Genomic DNA, 16,015 nt, shown 5'->3' on the forward strand with positions numbered 1-16,015 from the left:
AAATAATGTATGTATTAATGGACTAAAATGGGACCAACAATCAGGGACTGGACCAAAACTATAACAGACCATCACAAACTGGAAAAAAAATTCTGGACGTTGGACCAAGTGGGACGTTTGCGTTGGACGTTGTATGTGCCTTTGAGTTTCTTTGGACTTGTTTTATTTTTGCTTTCTGGCCTTGTTCTGTTTTTGCGCTTATAAATGTGTTGAAATAGCTGAAAACTTAACCATAACCACCAAGAACTCTAGGGAGAAACCTATCTGGAAACATCACGCTAGTTCAGTTTTCCCGCCCTCGCCCGTGACTAAAACCGCTATTTTTTACCATCAAAGTCCGCCCACTGTCTCTTTGAACGCGTCATAAATAATAAAATGTGTTGTGTTTTCTGTTTATTTAGGTTTTTTTAGAGAGAAAGAGAGATGGGGGAACAAACGCGCAGCTCGAGGGGCTTCGCTGTAGACATCGATTTGTGAAAACACGAGCGAGGTGGAAGCGGGAGGAAGACGGGGCTGAGTCACGGGCCGGACTTACTTCTTGACAGGAATCTTCCCCTCGGGGTTGAGCTGCAGCTTCAGCCGAGTGTATCTGCAGCGGACACAACAAAAGTCTGGGTTAAATGCATGTAAACACAATATTTGTCTGCGTAAATAACAATGCCATACTGTGGAAAATTCTAAGCAAATAAATACAATCTCCACAAGGCCTTCCACCAGAAAAGTGACATAATGCACCTTTAACTTCAGACAGTGGCTCAGCAGTAGCTCTTGTCGGTCAGTTTCTTATCATAACGATAACACATGGCTCATTCCAAAATTAATTACAGAGCAGGGACATTTTTTATGAATATGTTTTTTACTTCAAAATTGAGATAATCTTTTCATAAGTCGTCCATCTGTCCTGACCAGACGTGAGGCCAAAAGAGTGACTGAACACTGCCACACCACACACAAAAACAAACAAATACAAGGATATCCTATCCTGAATGAATATCAAATGTTCACAGCTCTGGCCCCGTCCCAACACTCGCACTAGTCCACTTCAGGCGCACATTCCCCTCTTCATGTCCTGCAAGTGCCGAGAGATGACGACATTCCCCACAATGCATTTCACTGCACTCCTTTCAAAGGGTGCAGCGGTTGTACTTTAGCAACTTAGCGGCGAGAGCTAACAGGAAATGATGGAAAGAAACGTCTTAAACTGATGATATTTTGACTGAATCTGCGACTTTCCAGCACCAGCGCTGTAAAAACGTTATTCAACTGCGGTTTAACAACACACTTACAGCCGTTTTATGCTTCTGTTTTTGTTTACCGCATTCACAACGCTCTGAAAACGAACTGTCCTAATTCTCACGTTCTCTCCCTGCTCCTTGTGCGCTTAAACGCTTCGGTCAAGTCTGTGGCGCGAGTTTCAGAACACAGCCTTTATATACAAGTCGTAGGGTAACCAGAACATGCTTACAACAGCGTAAACATGTGTACAAGTGTAAACACAGTGTAAACATGCATTCATGTATTTACTCTGTCACTGCATCCAACAGATCAGTGTGGATGCAAAACAACTTTCTCAAGCTGAACTCAAACAAGACTGAAATCATGGTCTTTGGCGAAACAAAGAGAAAGTGTCACCTCCAGAGACTCGCTCTGAAACTTACAAACCAAGTTAGACATCTGGGGCTAATAACAGACTCAGACTAAGAGAGACTTATCCATGCGTTTGTCTCCAGTAGATTAGACTACTGTAACGGCCTGCTCACTGGTCTCTCCAAACGAGTTGTAAAACAGCTGCAGTACATCCAGAACGCTGCTGCTCGGGTCCTGACTAGAACCAGGAAGTACCATCACATTAGTCCTGTTCTCAGGGACCGGCCTCCTGCTGGTGCCCAGAGTCAGGACTAAACATGGGGAATCTGCGTTTCAGTTTTATGCAGCTAAAATCTGGAACAGTCTTCCTGAAGATGTGAGACAGATTCTGCTCTGACAATGTTCAAATCCAACATTTCTGTCATGTCTTTGTGATTTTAATAATTTTTTTCCTGTTGTGTAAAGCACTTTGAATTCCCTTGTGTATGAATTGTGCTCTACAAATACACTTGCCTTGCCATGCGTCCGACAGTGTAAACATGTGTACAACAGTAAAAATACAGTGTAAACAGGTGTACAACAGTGTAAGCACAGTGTAAACATGCGTACAACAGTGTAACCACAGTGTAAACATGAGTACAACAGTGTAAACACAGTGTAAACATGCTTACAACAGTGTAAACACAGTGTAAACATGAGTACAACAGTGTAAACACAGTGTAAACATGAGTACAACAGTGTAACCACAGTGTAAACATGAGTACAACAGTGTAAACACAGTGTAAACATGCTTACAACAGTATAACCACAGTGTAAACATGAGTACAACAGTGTAAACACAGTGTAAACATGCTTACAACAGTATAACCACAGTGTAAACATGAGTACAACAGTGTAAACACAGTGTAAACATGCTTACAACAGTATAACCACAGTGTAAACATGAGTACAACAGTGTAAACACAGTGTAAACATGCTTACAACAGTATAAACACAGTGTAAACATGCGTACAACAGTGTAAACACAGTGTAAACATGAGTACAACAGTGTAAACACAGTGTAAACATGCTTACAACAGTGTAACCACAGTGTAAACATGAGTACAACAGTGTAAACACAGTGTAAACATGCTTACAACAGTGTAAACACAGTGTAAACATGAGTACAACAGTGTAAACACAGTGTAAACATGAGTACAACAGTGTAACCACAGTGTAAACATGAGTACAACAGTGTAAACACAGTGTAAACATGCTTACAACAGTGTAACCACAGTGTAAACATGAGTACAACAGTGTAAACACAGTGTAAACATGCTTACAACAGTATAACCACAGTGTAAACATGAGTACAACAGTGTAAACACAGTGTAAACATGCTTACAACAGTATAAACACAGTGTAAACATGCGTACAACAGTGTAAACACAGTGTAAACATGAGTACAACAGTGTAAACACAGTGTAAACATGCTTACAACAGTATAACCACAGTGTAAACATGAGTACAACAGTGTAAACACAGTGTAAACATGCTTACAACAGTATAAACACAGTGTAAACATGAGTACAACAGTGTAAACACAGTGTAAACATGCTTACAACAGTATAACCACAGTGTAAACATGAGTACAACAGTGTAAACACAGTGTAAACATGCTTACAACAGTGTAAACACAGTGTAAACATGAGTACAACAGTGTAAACACAGTGTAAACATGCTTACAACAGTATAACCACAGTGTAAACATGAGTACAACAGTGTAAACACAGTGTAAACATGCTTACAACAGTGTAAACACAGTGTAAACAGGCGTACAACAGTGTAAAGTAAACCATGCACTGCTGTAGTGTTTGCTTGGAGCAGGTTGGAACAGAAGCTAATCCTTGCATTGGCAGAACACAGCCGCACAGAACGGGCTAAAAATAGCTCGTCCACTGCAACAGGAGCCATCATTACGGGCTAAGCTTTAAGTGGCCGCTAACTAATAATTAATATCTATTACTGTGTCCACTTGAGGGGGCAGAGCGCGCCGAGGCTACGGGGACAGTCACCGGCTCATGCAGCGGTTAAAAGGGGCTTGTTTTTCTAACGGGAGACACGGTTTTAGACGTAGAGTCTCAAGTGGACTTTGGAAGCGAAGCAGAAAGGAAAAGTACATCTTAATGTTCTCACGTGCCGGGCCGCTGCTGGATAATTTATCATGAAGAGAGCTAAAAAAAGTACATCTGTCGAGATCAGTGGTTCTGAGGGACTAAAACAGGCATAAACTAGGGCGGAATCAGGGCGGAATCAAGTCTAAATGAAGATTAAAACAGGTCTAAATCTGGACTAAAACCAGGAGAAAAAAAATAGGTCTAAAAAGATATAAGGCAGGACTAGAAAAAGGTCTAAACCTAAACTAAATCAGGGTCTAAAAGTCTAAATCATCAGATCGAAACCAAAATCAAATCACTACAGAACTATTAGTTTATCCTGAAGCTTCTATCGTGAACCAAGACTAAAACAGAACTGAACCAAAGCCAAACCAGGACTAAAACAGGACTGAGCAAGAACCAAACAAAACCTAAGCCAAAACATCTAAAAATGAGCTAAAACGGGATAAAACCAAGTCTAAAACTGGACTTATGGGGACCAAGCGGCTGGTTTGGCCCTGATTCGAGTCCACTTTGGCCCGGTTTGGACTAGGTTTTGCGAGCCCGCCGAAGTCAAAAACGAAGATTCTAAAAAAAAAATAGTTTTGACTGTTTTAGCCGATTTTCCGACGTTTTTTTGCCCAAAACCTCAATAAAAGTAAAAATAAAAATGTATTCTGTACCAGCACGGGGGAGTGCGCATGCGCACCGAAAAATCGTCCATTGCGCCTTTAAAGGCGGTATGGACGATTTTTCGGCGATTTGAGAACGCAGAACTCCCCCGTGCGGACTGATACAACACACACGTGTGTTTGTTTATTAGTGCGACGGATCGCATCGCATCTCTCGTCTCCCGTAGATTTCAGTCCACTTCTGCGTCAGCTCGAACTGTCTTTCTCCGTCTTCATTTTGCCCCGTACACTGAGGGAACTATATTATGATAGATCCATGCGCTTAGGCACGTGGAAACGTGGGGACGAGCCTGACGCGGCTGCAGGTGAGCGATAGGTGCGTTTTATGATTGATACGTGGCAGGACTAATGATTTATCCACGCCACAAGGAAATATGATACAAAATTTGCTGAAAAAAATCGTCCATACCACCTTTAAGCTCAATAAGACATTTTCATTCATTGCACACTTTGTGTTTCTGTCAAGACTCAATAAAGTTTATCAAACCGACTTGTTTGGTCACTGCAGTGACAGACTGCAGTATAATAAGAGTTATTTTAAATGTCTTGCATTGATAACTAAAAATATGTAGATAATGTAGAGAGGTGGGAGTAGAGCCTATATTCTAAGAATCCCAAAATTATTTAGAATACAATTTTTATTTTTAAATTCAACTCCGACTTTTGGATGGTAGAAATGTGATTTGAAAATGGGAAAATAAAATTTGATTTTTATTCCGTCCTCCCCTTTTAAAAATGCCAAGGCAAATCCATGAAACAGCAAATGCAAAAGCTCTCGCCTTATTTAAATAACTTACTTAGCGTTTATTCAGTAGATTAGTTATTTAGTTGGTCTAGATTTAAGTGAACAGAATTATTTTATGTTTTTTAATGACATTTTCAGTATTTGATTTAAAAATAAAAAGTAAATTCAAGTAAATGTCTTAATTTTCCCAGCAAATTATATGTGTATATTTTCGTCACCATAAAGGTGCTAAAACTATCTCCCACTTTTCAGTCCAGTTTAAAGTCAAAATAAAAAGCACCCGTGCTAAATAAGACTTAAGTGCAGATGTCTAAAAGTAGGATTTTAGTTGCTCTTGTACTTGTTACTTTCCGTCATTGAACAGAACTAACGAGGACGAGCTGAATCTGCTGTTTCTCCTCGTTCTCTTCCCTGTGGCTTAAACTGTTCTTTTGTTGTTTTTTACAGACTCCAGCCGTGACTCACCGCTGCGTCTCCAAATACACAAAGGACGTATTTTTGGAGGAAATGCTAAACAAACCGCTCTCGTCCTCGTCCAGCGCGGGCCAACGGTCACTTCTAATACATTATGTATCGATTTACAAATGACAATCCAAGAACAATCGGGACGTGATGTTTGGTGACTTTTTGGGTCTATTTCAATTACTCTGATGTTGTCCTGGCAGTAAAATACTTCCAATACGTGAAATACTGTGTTTCTGTGGACTTTTTTAGTTTTTTTTACTTAGAATATTATTTTTTCCATTAACAAAATATTTCACTCTCGTGATGTGTCACATGAACACGTCACGCGCATTTTACATTAAACCAGGGGAAAATGTCAAAATATGACTTCTGTAAGTTGTTTTAAACGTACTGATGATGACCTAAAGCGTCAATAACAATTATTACATGTGAATTATACCGCCAAAAGTGAAATACTATATTATTTTAGAACGGGACAACATACAACCAGTTAATTTTTGTAAAATATGGCAACAGTCACGACACAGAACTACACCACAAGTCCTTGATTTGATTAAAAGGAAATGACGTCCTTTTGCAAAGAAGTAAATGAATGATGAAAAAGTTAATAATGGAGTTAAGAGTTAATAATAATGATAAACTAAAAAAAACAATCTGAAATGCAAGAAAAAGCCCTGGTCATGTCTGTATTGATCGCTGAGTAACATCTGGAAACAAATGAGGACATAATGGTTTTGGATAGTTTCCCGCTCTTCATCTGCTCCATTTATCCTCAAGTCCAGAGTCTGAAGACAATTAGATCTGAACCACAGGAACATGAGGAGCACTTCAGGGAGCAACGCTCCCCACAGCAGAGACCAGGACTGAACCAGGACTGAACCAGGACTGAACCAGGACTGAACCAGGACTGAACCAGGACTATACCAGGACTGAACCAGGACTGAACCAGGACTATACCAGGACTGAACCAGGACTGAACCAGGACTGAACCAGGACTATACCAGGACTGAACCAGGACTATACCAGGACTGAACCAGGACTGAACCAGGACTATACCAGGACTGAACCAGGACTGAACCAGGACTGAACCAGGACTATACCAGGACTGAACCAGGACTGAACCAGGACTGAACCAGGACTATACCAGGACTGAACCAGGACTATACCAGGACTGAACCAGGACTGAACCAGGACTGAACCAGGACTGAACCAGGACTATACCAGGACTAAACCAGGACTGAACCAGGACTATACCAGGACTAAACCAGGACTACACCAGGACTAAACCAGGACTGAACCAGGACTATACCAGGACTATACCAGGACTAAACCAGGACTGAACCAAGACTATACCAGGACTGAACCAGGACTATACCAGGATTAAACCAGGACTAAACCAGGACTAAACCAGGACTGAACCAGGACTATACCAGGACTATACCAGGACTATACCAGAACTGAACCAAGACTATACCAGGATTAAACCAGGACTAAACCAGGACTAAACCAGGACTGAACCAGGACTATACCAGGACTATACCAGGACTATACCAGAACTGAACCAAGACTATACCAGGATTAAACCAGGACTATACCAGGACTATACCAGGACTATACCAGGACAAAACCAGGACTATACCAGGACTAAACCAGGACTATACCAGGACTAAACCAGGACTATACCAGGACTATACCAGGACTAAACCAGGACTGAACCAGGACTACACCAGGACTAAACCAGGACAAAACCAGGACTGTACCAGGACTAAACCAGGACTACACCAGGACTATACTAGGACTATACCAGGACTAAACCAGGACTATACTAGGACTATACCAGGACTAAACCAGGCCTATACCAGGACTAAACCAGGACTATACTAGGACTATACCAGGACTGAACCAGGACTATACCAGGACTAAACCAGGACTATACTAGGACTATACCAGGACTGAACCAGGACTATACCAGGACTAAACCAGGACTATACTAGGACTATACCAGGACTAAACCAGGACTATACTAGGACTATACCAGGACTAAACCAGGACTATACCAGGACTATACCAGGACTATACCAGGACTAAACCAGGACTAAACCAGGACTATACTAGGACTATACCAGGACTAAACCAGGACTAAACCAGGACTAAACCAGGACTAAACCAGGACTATACTAGGACTATACCAGGACTAAACCAGGACTACACCAGGACTGAACCAGGACTATACCAGGACTAAACCAGGACTAAACCAGGACTGAACCAGGACTATACCAGGACTAAACCAGGACTAAACCAGGACTACACCAGGACTATACCAGGACTGTACCAGGACTAAACCAGGTTTAAAGCAGGACTCAAGCAGGACTAAAGCAGGACTAAAGCAGGACTTAACCAGGTCTAAAGCAGGGTTAAACCAAGTCTAAACAGCTGTAAGCAGCACATGAGCGTCATCACTCCAGGATAAAGCTCTCCCATGGCGGAGACGCAGAGGCTCATATTTGTAAGCACTCGCTGCACAGAGCCACTGCTGAGTGCAACACAGCGTGACCGACCAACACTGCTCTATTCCATTTCAGCACAATCTCTGCTCACTGCCAGGTCGATGGGCACTTTTATTGTCTCATAAGTCAATTATTCTCCTCCAGGGGTGAATGTAATGGTTTGGGTTCGCTGATAAACACGGGACAGCTGGGAGGTGGCACTGAAAAACTACACAGTGTATTCTGTCATTGCAAAAGTGCACTGACAGATCAGAGACACTCGCTTTGAATGGGAAGTGTCTGAGAGGGACTAAACCAGGTCAGAACAAGGACTAAACTAGGACTAAACCAGGTCAGAACAAGGACTAAACTAGGACTAAACCAGGTCAGAACAAGGACTAAACTAGGACTAAACCAGGTCAGAACAAGGACTAAACTAGGACTAAACCAGGTCTGAACGAGGACTAAACCAGGATTAAACCAGGTCTGAATGAGGACTAAACCGGGACTAAACCAGGTCTGAACAAGGACTAAACCAGGTCTGAACAAGGACTAAACCAGGTCTGAACAAGGACTAAACCAGGACTAAACCAGGTCTGAACAAGGGCTAAACCAGGACTAAACCAGGTCTGAACAAGGACTAAACTAGGACTAAACCAGGTCTGAACAAGGACTAAACCAGGTCTGAACAAGGACTAAACCAGGTCTGAACAAGGACTAAACCAGGTCTGAACAAAGACTAAACCAGGTCTGAACAAGGGCTAAACCAGGACTAAACCAGGTCTGAACAAGGACTAAACAAGGACTAAACCAGGTCTGAACAAGGACTAAACAAGGACTAAACCAGGTCTGAACAAGGACTAAACAAGGACTAAACCAGGTCCGAACAAGGACTAAACAAGGACCAAACAGGGACCAAACCAGGACTAAACCAGGACCAAACCAGGACCAAACTAGGACCAAACCAGGACTAAACCAGGACCAAACCAGGACTAAACAAGGACAAGGTCAGGTAAACCAGGACTAAACCAGGACCAAACCAGGACCAAACCAGGACTAAACAAATGCTAATTCAAAACTTAACTGTAACTAACCCAAAAATAAAGCCTCCTGAGTAAAATACCAGGACTTAGCCAAGACTTGTTCTGTCCTGGTTCTGTCCTGGTTAAGTTCTGGTTCAGTCCTGGTTAAGTCCTGATTTAGTCCGGGTTAAGTCCTGGTTTAGTCCTGGTTCAGCATTAGTGGTGGGATACAGAATACTGTCGCTCGTAGTGAAATACGTTGTGTAATTCCCACAGAGTTCATTAAATATCTGTGACCAGCAGGTAATGTCAGCTTGTGTTTGTCGCTTGAATCAATCATTTCAACAGCTCTCTGATCCGTGTAATAAGTATGTCTAAACGCCTCCAGCCAGACCCCGCCAACGTTCCACAGGGGAGCGAAGGTCACGCATGAAAGAGAAATGTATAGAAGCTACGCCAGTGTGTCTCAAGCAGAGGTACGGGCACGGCGACACAGTCCATCGTTTTAGAAGCAACTGCATCTGATTCAAAAGGTTTTGTTTTATAGATCACATATTGTAACATCAGCATTTGACATTTAGTGACTAGATACTTTAACTTTCTTTTATTACAGAGAATAATTACTACCTCCTACCGACGACTACTTCAACTTTTACCATTACCAGTGATGGAAAAATACTATGAAAATCTGTTTATTTACAGAATACTGAATACCTGAATCAAAAGTATTTTCAGCACATGTGTTTAGTTACTTCCCAATACTGACAATTACTGCAGCAACTACTTTTACAGTAACAACTATTACAACACTACTGTAGTTATGTTTACGTCTTTGTAAGTCTCTGGTGACGGTCAAATATGTATTTTTGGGGTGTCTGGAGTGCCCGTCGTCGCCCCCTGCTGTCTCCGGGCGGAAAACCAAGACAACTCTCCTGAGAAACCCTCGCTCTTTATCTCCACATTGGGCGACGTTACGTGTTTTTGCTTGCGATTCTACCGTGTTATTACGATAAAGAAAGGAAAATAAACAATGTGAAGCGACACGTCTCATTTCCGACAATGCACTTTCACGATGGAGCAGCAGGGGGAGCTCTACCGCCAGCGTTACTTAGTTCCGCTTTGACTAAAACAGAGATAACTAGAGGTAGAGGAAGTGCAGATTTTTCTTCTGCGTCGCTTAGAGCCTAGAGCGCCCTCTTGTGGTTGCCAGTGTGAAAATAACGAAAAAAATCACATATAAGTCGCTCTGGAGTATAAGTCGCAACCCAGCCAAAATACGAAAAAAGGTGCTAAGCTATACAGCAAGTGAGTGAAACCTAGCACAAACTGTTCCCCCTTAAAAAACCATGCGATCATTTGATTGAAGACGATATTAACAGCAGATTGTTCGTTGCACGTTGATTATAATAGCGCAAATACACGGGCTCATGCTGTTGTCTCTGGAGCTCCATATTTGTCCTGGAGTTAAATACAGGATTACTGAGCCGTATTGTGGGAGACGTTTGTTTATGTGCGAGTGTGTGGGAGACGTACGCCTTCTCCAGACAGTCTTCTCTGGACATGTTCTGCACCAGGAGGTTAGACGCCAGTTTGAACAGCTCCTCGGCCCATTCCTGCAACGAAAGGTACACGTTAGAGTCCACGTTTTGGGGGTATTTTTGCACAAGTAAGTACATGCTTACGCAATACTGGGACTAAACTGGGACTAAATGCTCAAATTAAACCTGGACCAGACCAGGATTAGAACCAAGTGTATGTGATAATGCTTTATTTATCAGTGGCAAAGCACACATTCTAAATTGATTGAATCGACCTCAGCATAAGCTTTTATGACAATCTGATATACATAAATACTGCACATAATATTGCTTGCGAATCTAAATACGAGTTGAATAATCTAACCTACTCAAAAATCACATTTCATTTTGTAATATCCATATCCGGCAGTTTGTTGCATGTCCTTCCCTCTCTCATCCCCACTTCATGCTGTGCTGTTTTGTCTTATAAAGCAAAAAAAACTAAAACAAAAAAACATAAAAGTTAGCACATTAAACTATTGCAACCAACATTAAAAGCTATTTTTATTAATTAATTATGTCACTTTTTAGCTCATTATACGCTTTTTTGTCGAATTTCATAGTAACTGATAGTAGTTAAGGTAAAAATAAATATGTAAATAAAGCAGGGGATGAGAATAGTACTTGATTAGTAGAATTTAGAATCAATATCTGCCAATACCTAAAGTAGAGACTAAAAATAGGATTAAAAGTATTACAAAACTGACCCCGAAGTTATTTATCTTTCAAATAGCCACTTTGTTTTGAATAAAAGTTCAAACTTAAGGAGCCGTTCTGGACAAACACCGGCCAGAAAACGATCCCCATTCTAACACAAATCAGATAAAGTATAATATCACGATATACATGCGCTGCCTAGTCCTCAGTGTTACACAATGATCCATAACATAAACCGTGTCACGTTGAGGTTTATAAAAAGCACACGAGCCCGAAATCAATCCGACACAGGAAGTGGTGTGAAACGTGTGCCGACGTGATGTAAACGGCCGTGAAATATACAGCGCACATTAGCGTTAGCATGTCGCGGGGTCAGAGACGACGGCGACAGGAAGTCACGCTCGCCACGTCGCCGCGCTTATAATTTACACAGATGATTTACACATCAGTAAACGCAATATTTGATTTGATCTGGCATTCAGGGAAAGGAAATTTCTAATCTTATCATCAGATTCCTGTTTCCTGTCGACATTTTGAGGACTTCTCACCGCTGAAGACGTAATATTTTGATTTAATTTGTTAATTGCCAATTTTTCATCACTCTGAAACCCGTGGACATACGTATCCTGATTTGGCCTTGGTTTTGCTCTCAGTTTGTTTGTGCTGTTTCTCTGGTCATGGTTTAGTCCTGGTTTAGTCCTGGTGTAGTCCTGGTTTAGTCCCTGGTTTAGTCCTGGTTTAGTCCTGGTGTAGTCCTGGTTTAGTCCCTGGTTTAGTCCTGGTTTAGTCCCTGGTGTAGTCCTGGTTTAGTCCTGGTTTAGTCCTGGTTTAGTCATGGTTTAGTCCTGGTTTAGTCCCTGGTGTAGTCCTGGTTTAGTCCTGGTTTAGTCCTGGTTTAGTCCTGGTTTAGTCCCTGGTGTAGTCCTGGTTTAGTCCCTGGTTTAGTCCTGGTTTAGTCCTGGTTTAGTCCCTGGTGTAGTCCTGGTTTAGTCCCTGGTATAGTCCTGGTTTAGTCCTGGTTTAGTCATGGTTTAGTCCTGGTTTAGTCCCTGGTGTAGTCCTGGTTTAGTCCTGGTTTAGTCCTGGTTTAGTCCTGGTTTAGTCCCTGGTGTAGTCCTGGTTTAGTCCCTGGTTTAGTCCTGGTTTAGTCCTGGTTTAGTCCCTGGTGTAGTCCTGGTTTAGTCCTAGTGTAGTCCTGGTTTAGTCCTGGTTTAGTCCTGGTGTAGTCCTGGTTTAGTCCCTGGTGTAGTCCTGGTTTAGTCCTGGTTTAGTCCTGGTTTAGTCCTGGTTTAGTTCTGGTTTAGTCCTGGCTTAGTCCTGGTTTAGTCCTGGTTTAGTCCTGGTTTAGTCCTGGTTTAGTCCTGGTTTAGTTCTGGTTTAGTCCTGGCTTAGTCCTGGCTTAGTCCTGGTTTAGTCCTGGTTTAGTCCTGGTTTAGTCCGTGGTGTAGTCCTGGTGTAGTCCTGGTTTAGTCCTGGCTTAATCCTGGTTTAGTCCTGGTTTAGTCCTGGTTTAGTCCTGGTGTAGTCCTGGTTTAGTCCTGGTTTAGTCCTGGTTTAGTCCTGGTTTAGTCCCTGGTGTAGTCCTGGTTTAGTCCCTGGTTTAGTCCTGGTTTAGTCCTGGTTTAGTCCCTGGTGTAGTCCTGGTTTAGTCCTAGTGTAGTCCTGGTTTAGTCCTGGTGTAGTCCTGGTGTAGTCCTGGTTTAGTCCTGGTTTAGTCCCTGGTGTAGTCCTGGTTTAGTCCTGGTTTAGTCCTGGTTTAGTCCTGGTTTAGTCCTGGTTTAGTTCTGGTTTAGTCCTGGCTTAGTCCTGGTTTAGTGCTGGTTTAGTCCTGGTTTAGTCCCTGGTTTAGTCCTGGTTTAGTCCTGGTGTAGTCCTGGTTTAGTCCCTGGTTTAGTCCTGGTTTAGTCCCTGGTGTAGTCCTGGTTTAGTCCTGGTTTAGTCCTGGTGTAGTCCTGGTTTAGTCCTGGTTTAGTCCTGGTTTAGTCCCTGGTGTAGTCCTGGTTTAGTCCCTGGTTTAGTCCTGGTTTAGTCCTGGTTTAGTCCTGGTTTAGTCCTGGTTTAGTCCCTGGTGTAGTCCTGGTTTAGTCCCTGGTGTAGTCCTGGTTTAGTCCTGGTTTAGTCCTGGTTTAGTCCCTGGTGTAGTCCTGGTTTAGTCCCTGGTTTAATCCTGGTTTAGTCCTGGTTTAGTCCTGGTTTAGTCATGGTTTAGTCCTGGTTTATTCCCTGGTGTAGTCCTGGTGTAGTCCTGGTGTAGTCCTGGCTTAGTCCTGGTTTAGTCCTGGTTTAGTCCTGGTTTAGTCCTGGTTTAGTCCTGGTTTAGTTCTGGTTTAGTCCTGGCTTAGTCCTGGCTTAGTCCTGGTTTAGTCCTGGTTTAGTCCTGGTTTAGTCCCTGGTGTAGTCCTGGTGTAGTCCTGGTTTAGTCCTGGCTTAATCCTGGTTTAGTCCCTGGTGTAGTCCTGGTTTAGTCCTAGTGTAGTCCTGGTTTAGTCCTGGTTTAGTCCTGGTTTAGTCCCTGGTGTAGTCCTGGTTTAGTCCCTGGTTTAGTCCTGGTTTAGTCCTGGTTTAGTCCCTGGTGTAGTCCTGGTTTAGTCCTAGTGTAGTCCTGGTTTAGTCCTGGTTTAGTCCTGGTGTAGTCCTGGTTTAGTCCCTGGTGTAGTCCTGGTTTAGTCCTGGTTTAGTCCTGGTTTAGTCCTGGTTTAGTCCTGGTTTAGTTCTGGTTTAGTCCTGGCTTAGTCCTGGTTTAGTCCTGGTTTAGTCCTGGTTTAGTCCTGGTTTAGTCCCTGGTGTAGTCCTGGTGTAGTTCTGGTTTAGTCCTGGCTTAATCCTGGTTTAGTCCTGGTTTAGTCCTGGTTTAGTCCTGGTTTAGTCCTGGCTTAATCCTGGTTTAGTCCTGGTTTAGTCCTGGTTTAGTCCTGGTTTAGTCCTGGTTTAGTTCTGGTTTAGTCCTGGTTTAGTCCTGGTTTAGTCCTGGTTTAGTCCTGGTTTAGTTCTGGTTTAGTCCTGGCTTAGTCCTGGTTTAGTCCTGGTTTAGTCCTGGTTTAGTTCTGGTTTAGTCCTGGCTTAGTCCTGGCTTAGTCCTGGTTTAGTCCTGGTTTAGTCCTGGTTTAGTCCTGGTTTAGTTCTGGTTTAGTCCTGGCTTAGTCCTGGTTTAGTCCTGGTTTAGTCCTGGTTTAGTCCCTGGTGTAGTCCTGGTGTAGTCCTGGTTTAGTCCTGGCTTAGTCCTGGTTTAGTCCTGGTTTAGTCCTGGTTTAGTCCTGGCTTAGTCCTGGTTTAGTCCTGGCTTAGTCCTGGTTTAGTCCTGGTTTAGTCCTGGCTTAGTCCTGGTTTAGTCCTGGTTTAGTCCTGGTTTAGTCCTGGTTTAGTCCTGGTTTAGTGCTGGTTTAGTCCTGGCTTAATCCTGGTTTAGTCCTGGTTTAGTCCTGGTTTAGTCCTGATTTAGTCCTGGTTTAGTCCTGGTTTAGTCCTGGTTTAGTCCTGGCTTAGTCCTGGTTTAGTCCTGGCTTAGTCCTGGTTTAGTCCTGGTTTAGTCCTGGTTTAGTCCTGGTTTAGTGCTGGTTTAGTCCTGGCTTAATCCTGGTTTAGTCCTGGTTTAGTCCTGGTTTAGTCCTGGTTTAGTCCTGGTTTAGTTCTGGTTTAGTCCTGGTTTAGTCCTGGTTTAGTCCTGGTTTAGTTCTGGTTTAGTCCTGGCTTAGTCCTGGTTTAGTCCTGGTTTAGTCCTGGTTTAGTTCTGGTTTAGTCCTGGCTTAGTCCTGGCTTAGTCCTGGTTTAGTCCTGGTTTAGTCCTGGTTTAGTCCTGGTTTAGTTCTGGTTTAGTCCTGGCTTAGTCCTGGTTTAGTCCTGGTTTAGTCCTGGTTTAGTCCCTGGTGTAGTCCTGGTTTAGTCCTGGTTTAGTCCTGGTTTAGTCCTGGCTTAGTCCTGGTTTAGTCCTGGTTTAGTCCTGGTTTAGTCCTGGCCTAGTCCTGGTTTAGTCCTGGCTTAGTCCTGGTTTAGTCCTGGTTTAGTCCTGGCTTAGTCCTGGTTTAGTCCTGGTTTAGTCCTGGTTTAGTCCTGGTTTAGTCCTGGTTTAGTGCTGGTTTAGTCCTGGCTTAATCCTGGTTTAGTCCTGGTTTAGTCCTGGTTTAGTCCTGATTTAGTCCTGGTTTAGTCCTGGTTTAGTCCTGGCTTAGTCCTGGTTTAGTCCTGGCTTAGTCCTGGTTTAGTCCTGGTTTAGTCCTGGTTTAGTCCTGGTTTAGTCCTGGTTTAGTGCTGGTTTAGTCCTGGCTTAATCCTGGTTTAGTCCTGGTTTAGTCCTGGTTTAGTCCTGGTTTAGTCCTGGTTTAGTCCTGGTTTAGTGCTGGTTTAGTCCTGGCTTAATCCTGGTTTAGTCCTGGTTTAGTCCTGGTTTAGTCCTGGTTTAGTCCTGGTTTAGTGCTGGTTTAAAGGCATGTGAGGCTCAGTCTGCTTTCTGAAGGAAGAATCGTCTTGAGATCCAAAACGCAAAATGATAACATAAACAACTTGACTATTGTGTCCAATGCTTTTGTAATTATGAATAAAAACATCATCATCAGTAAACGCAATATTTGATCTGAACTTACATCTGGGGACATGACGTTTACAATCCTACATTTACTTCAAAGGGTCTGGCTGTGTGCCTCAGAGCGGTCACA

General features: G+C 42.9%; 1 protein-coding gene across 2 annotated transcripts in view; it reads right to left on the reverse strand.

Moving 5' to 3' along the window:
* LOC140354967 (1-phosphatidylinositol 4,5-bisphosphate phosphodiesterase beta-1-like) overlaps positions 1-16,015 on the reverse strand; it is a 314,396-nt gene that overhangs the window by 107,954 nt on the left and 190,427 nt on the right. For both annotated transcript variants that reach the window (XM_072440120.1, XM_072440121.1), the window contains exons 5-6: positions 10,666-10,745; positions 536-589 (exon numbers count right to left, since the gene is read on the reverse strand). In XM_072440120.1, the coding sequence (XP_072296221.1) occupies positions 536-589; positions 10,666-10,745 (134 nt within the window). The remainder of the gene's footprint in view (positions 1-535; positions 590-10,665; positions 10,746-16,015) is intronic.

This window comes from Eucyclogobius newberryi, unplaced genomic scaffold (assembly GCF_026437365.1).
Source record: "Eucyclogobius newberryi isolate DKJ021-1_F unplaced genomic scaffold, fEucNew1.0.hap1 SCAF_1, whole genome shotgun sequence".
Taxonomy (NCBI): Eukaryota; Metazoa; Chordata; class Actinopteri; order Gobiiformes; family Gobiidae; genus Eucyclogobius; species Eucyclogobius newberryi.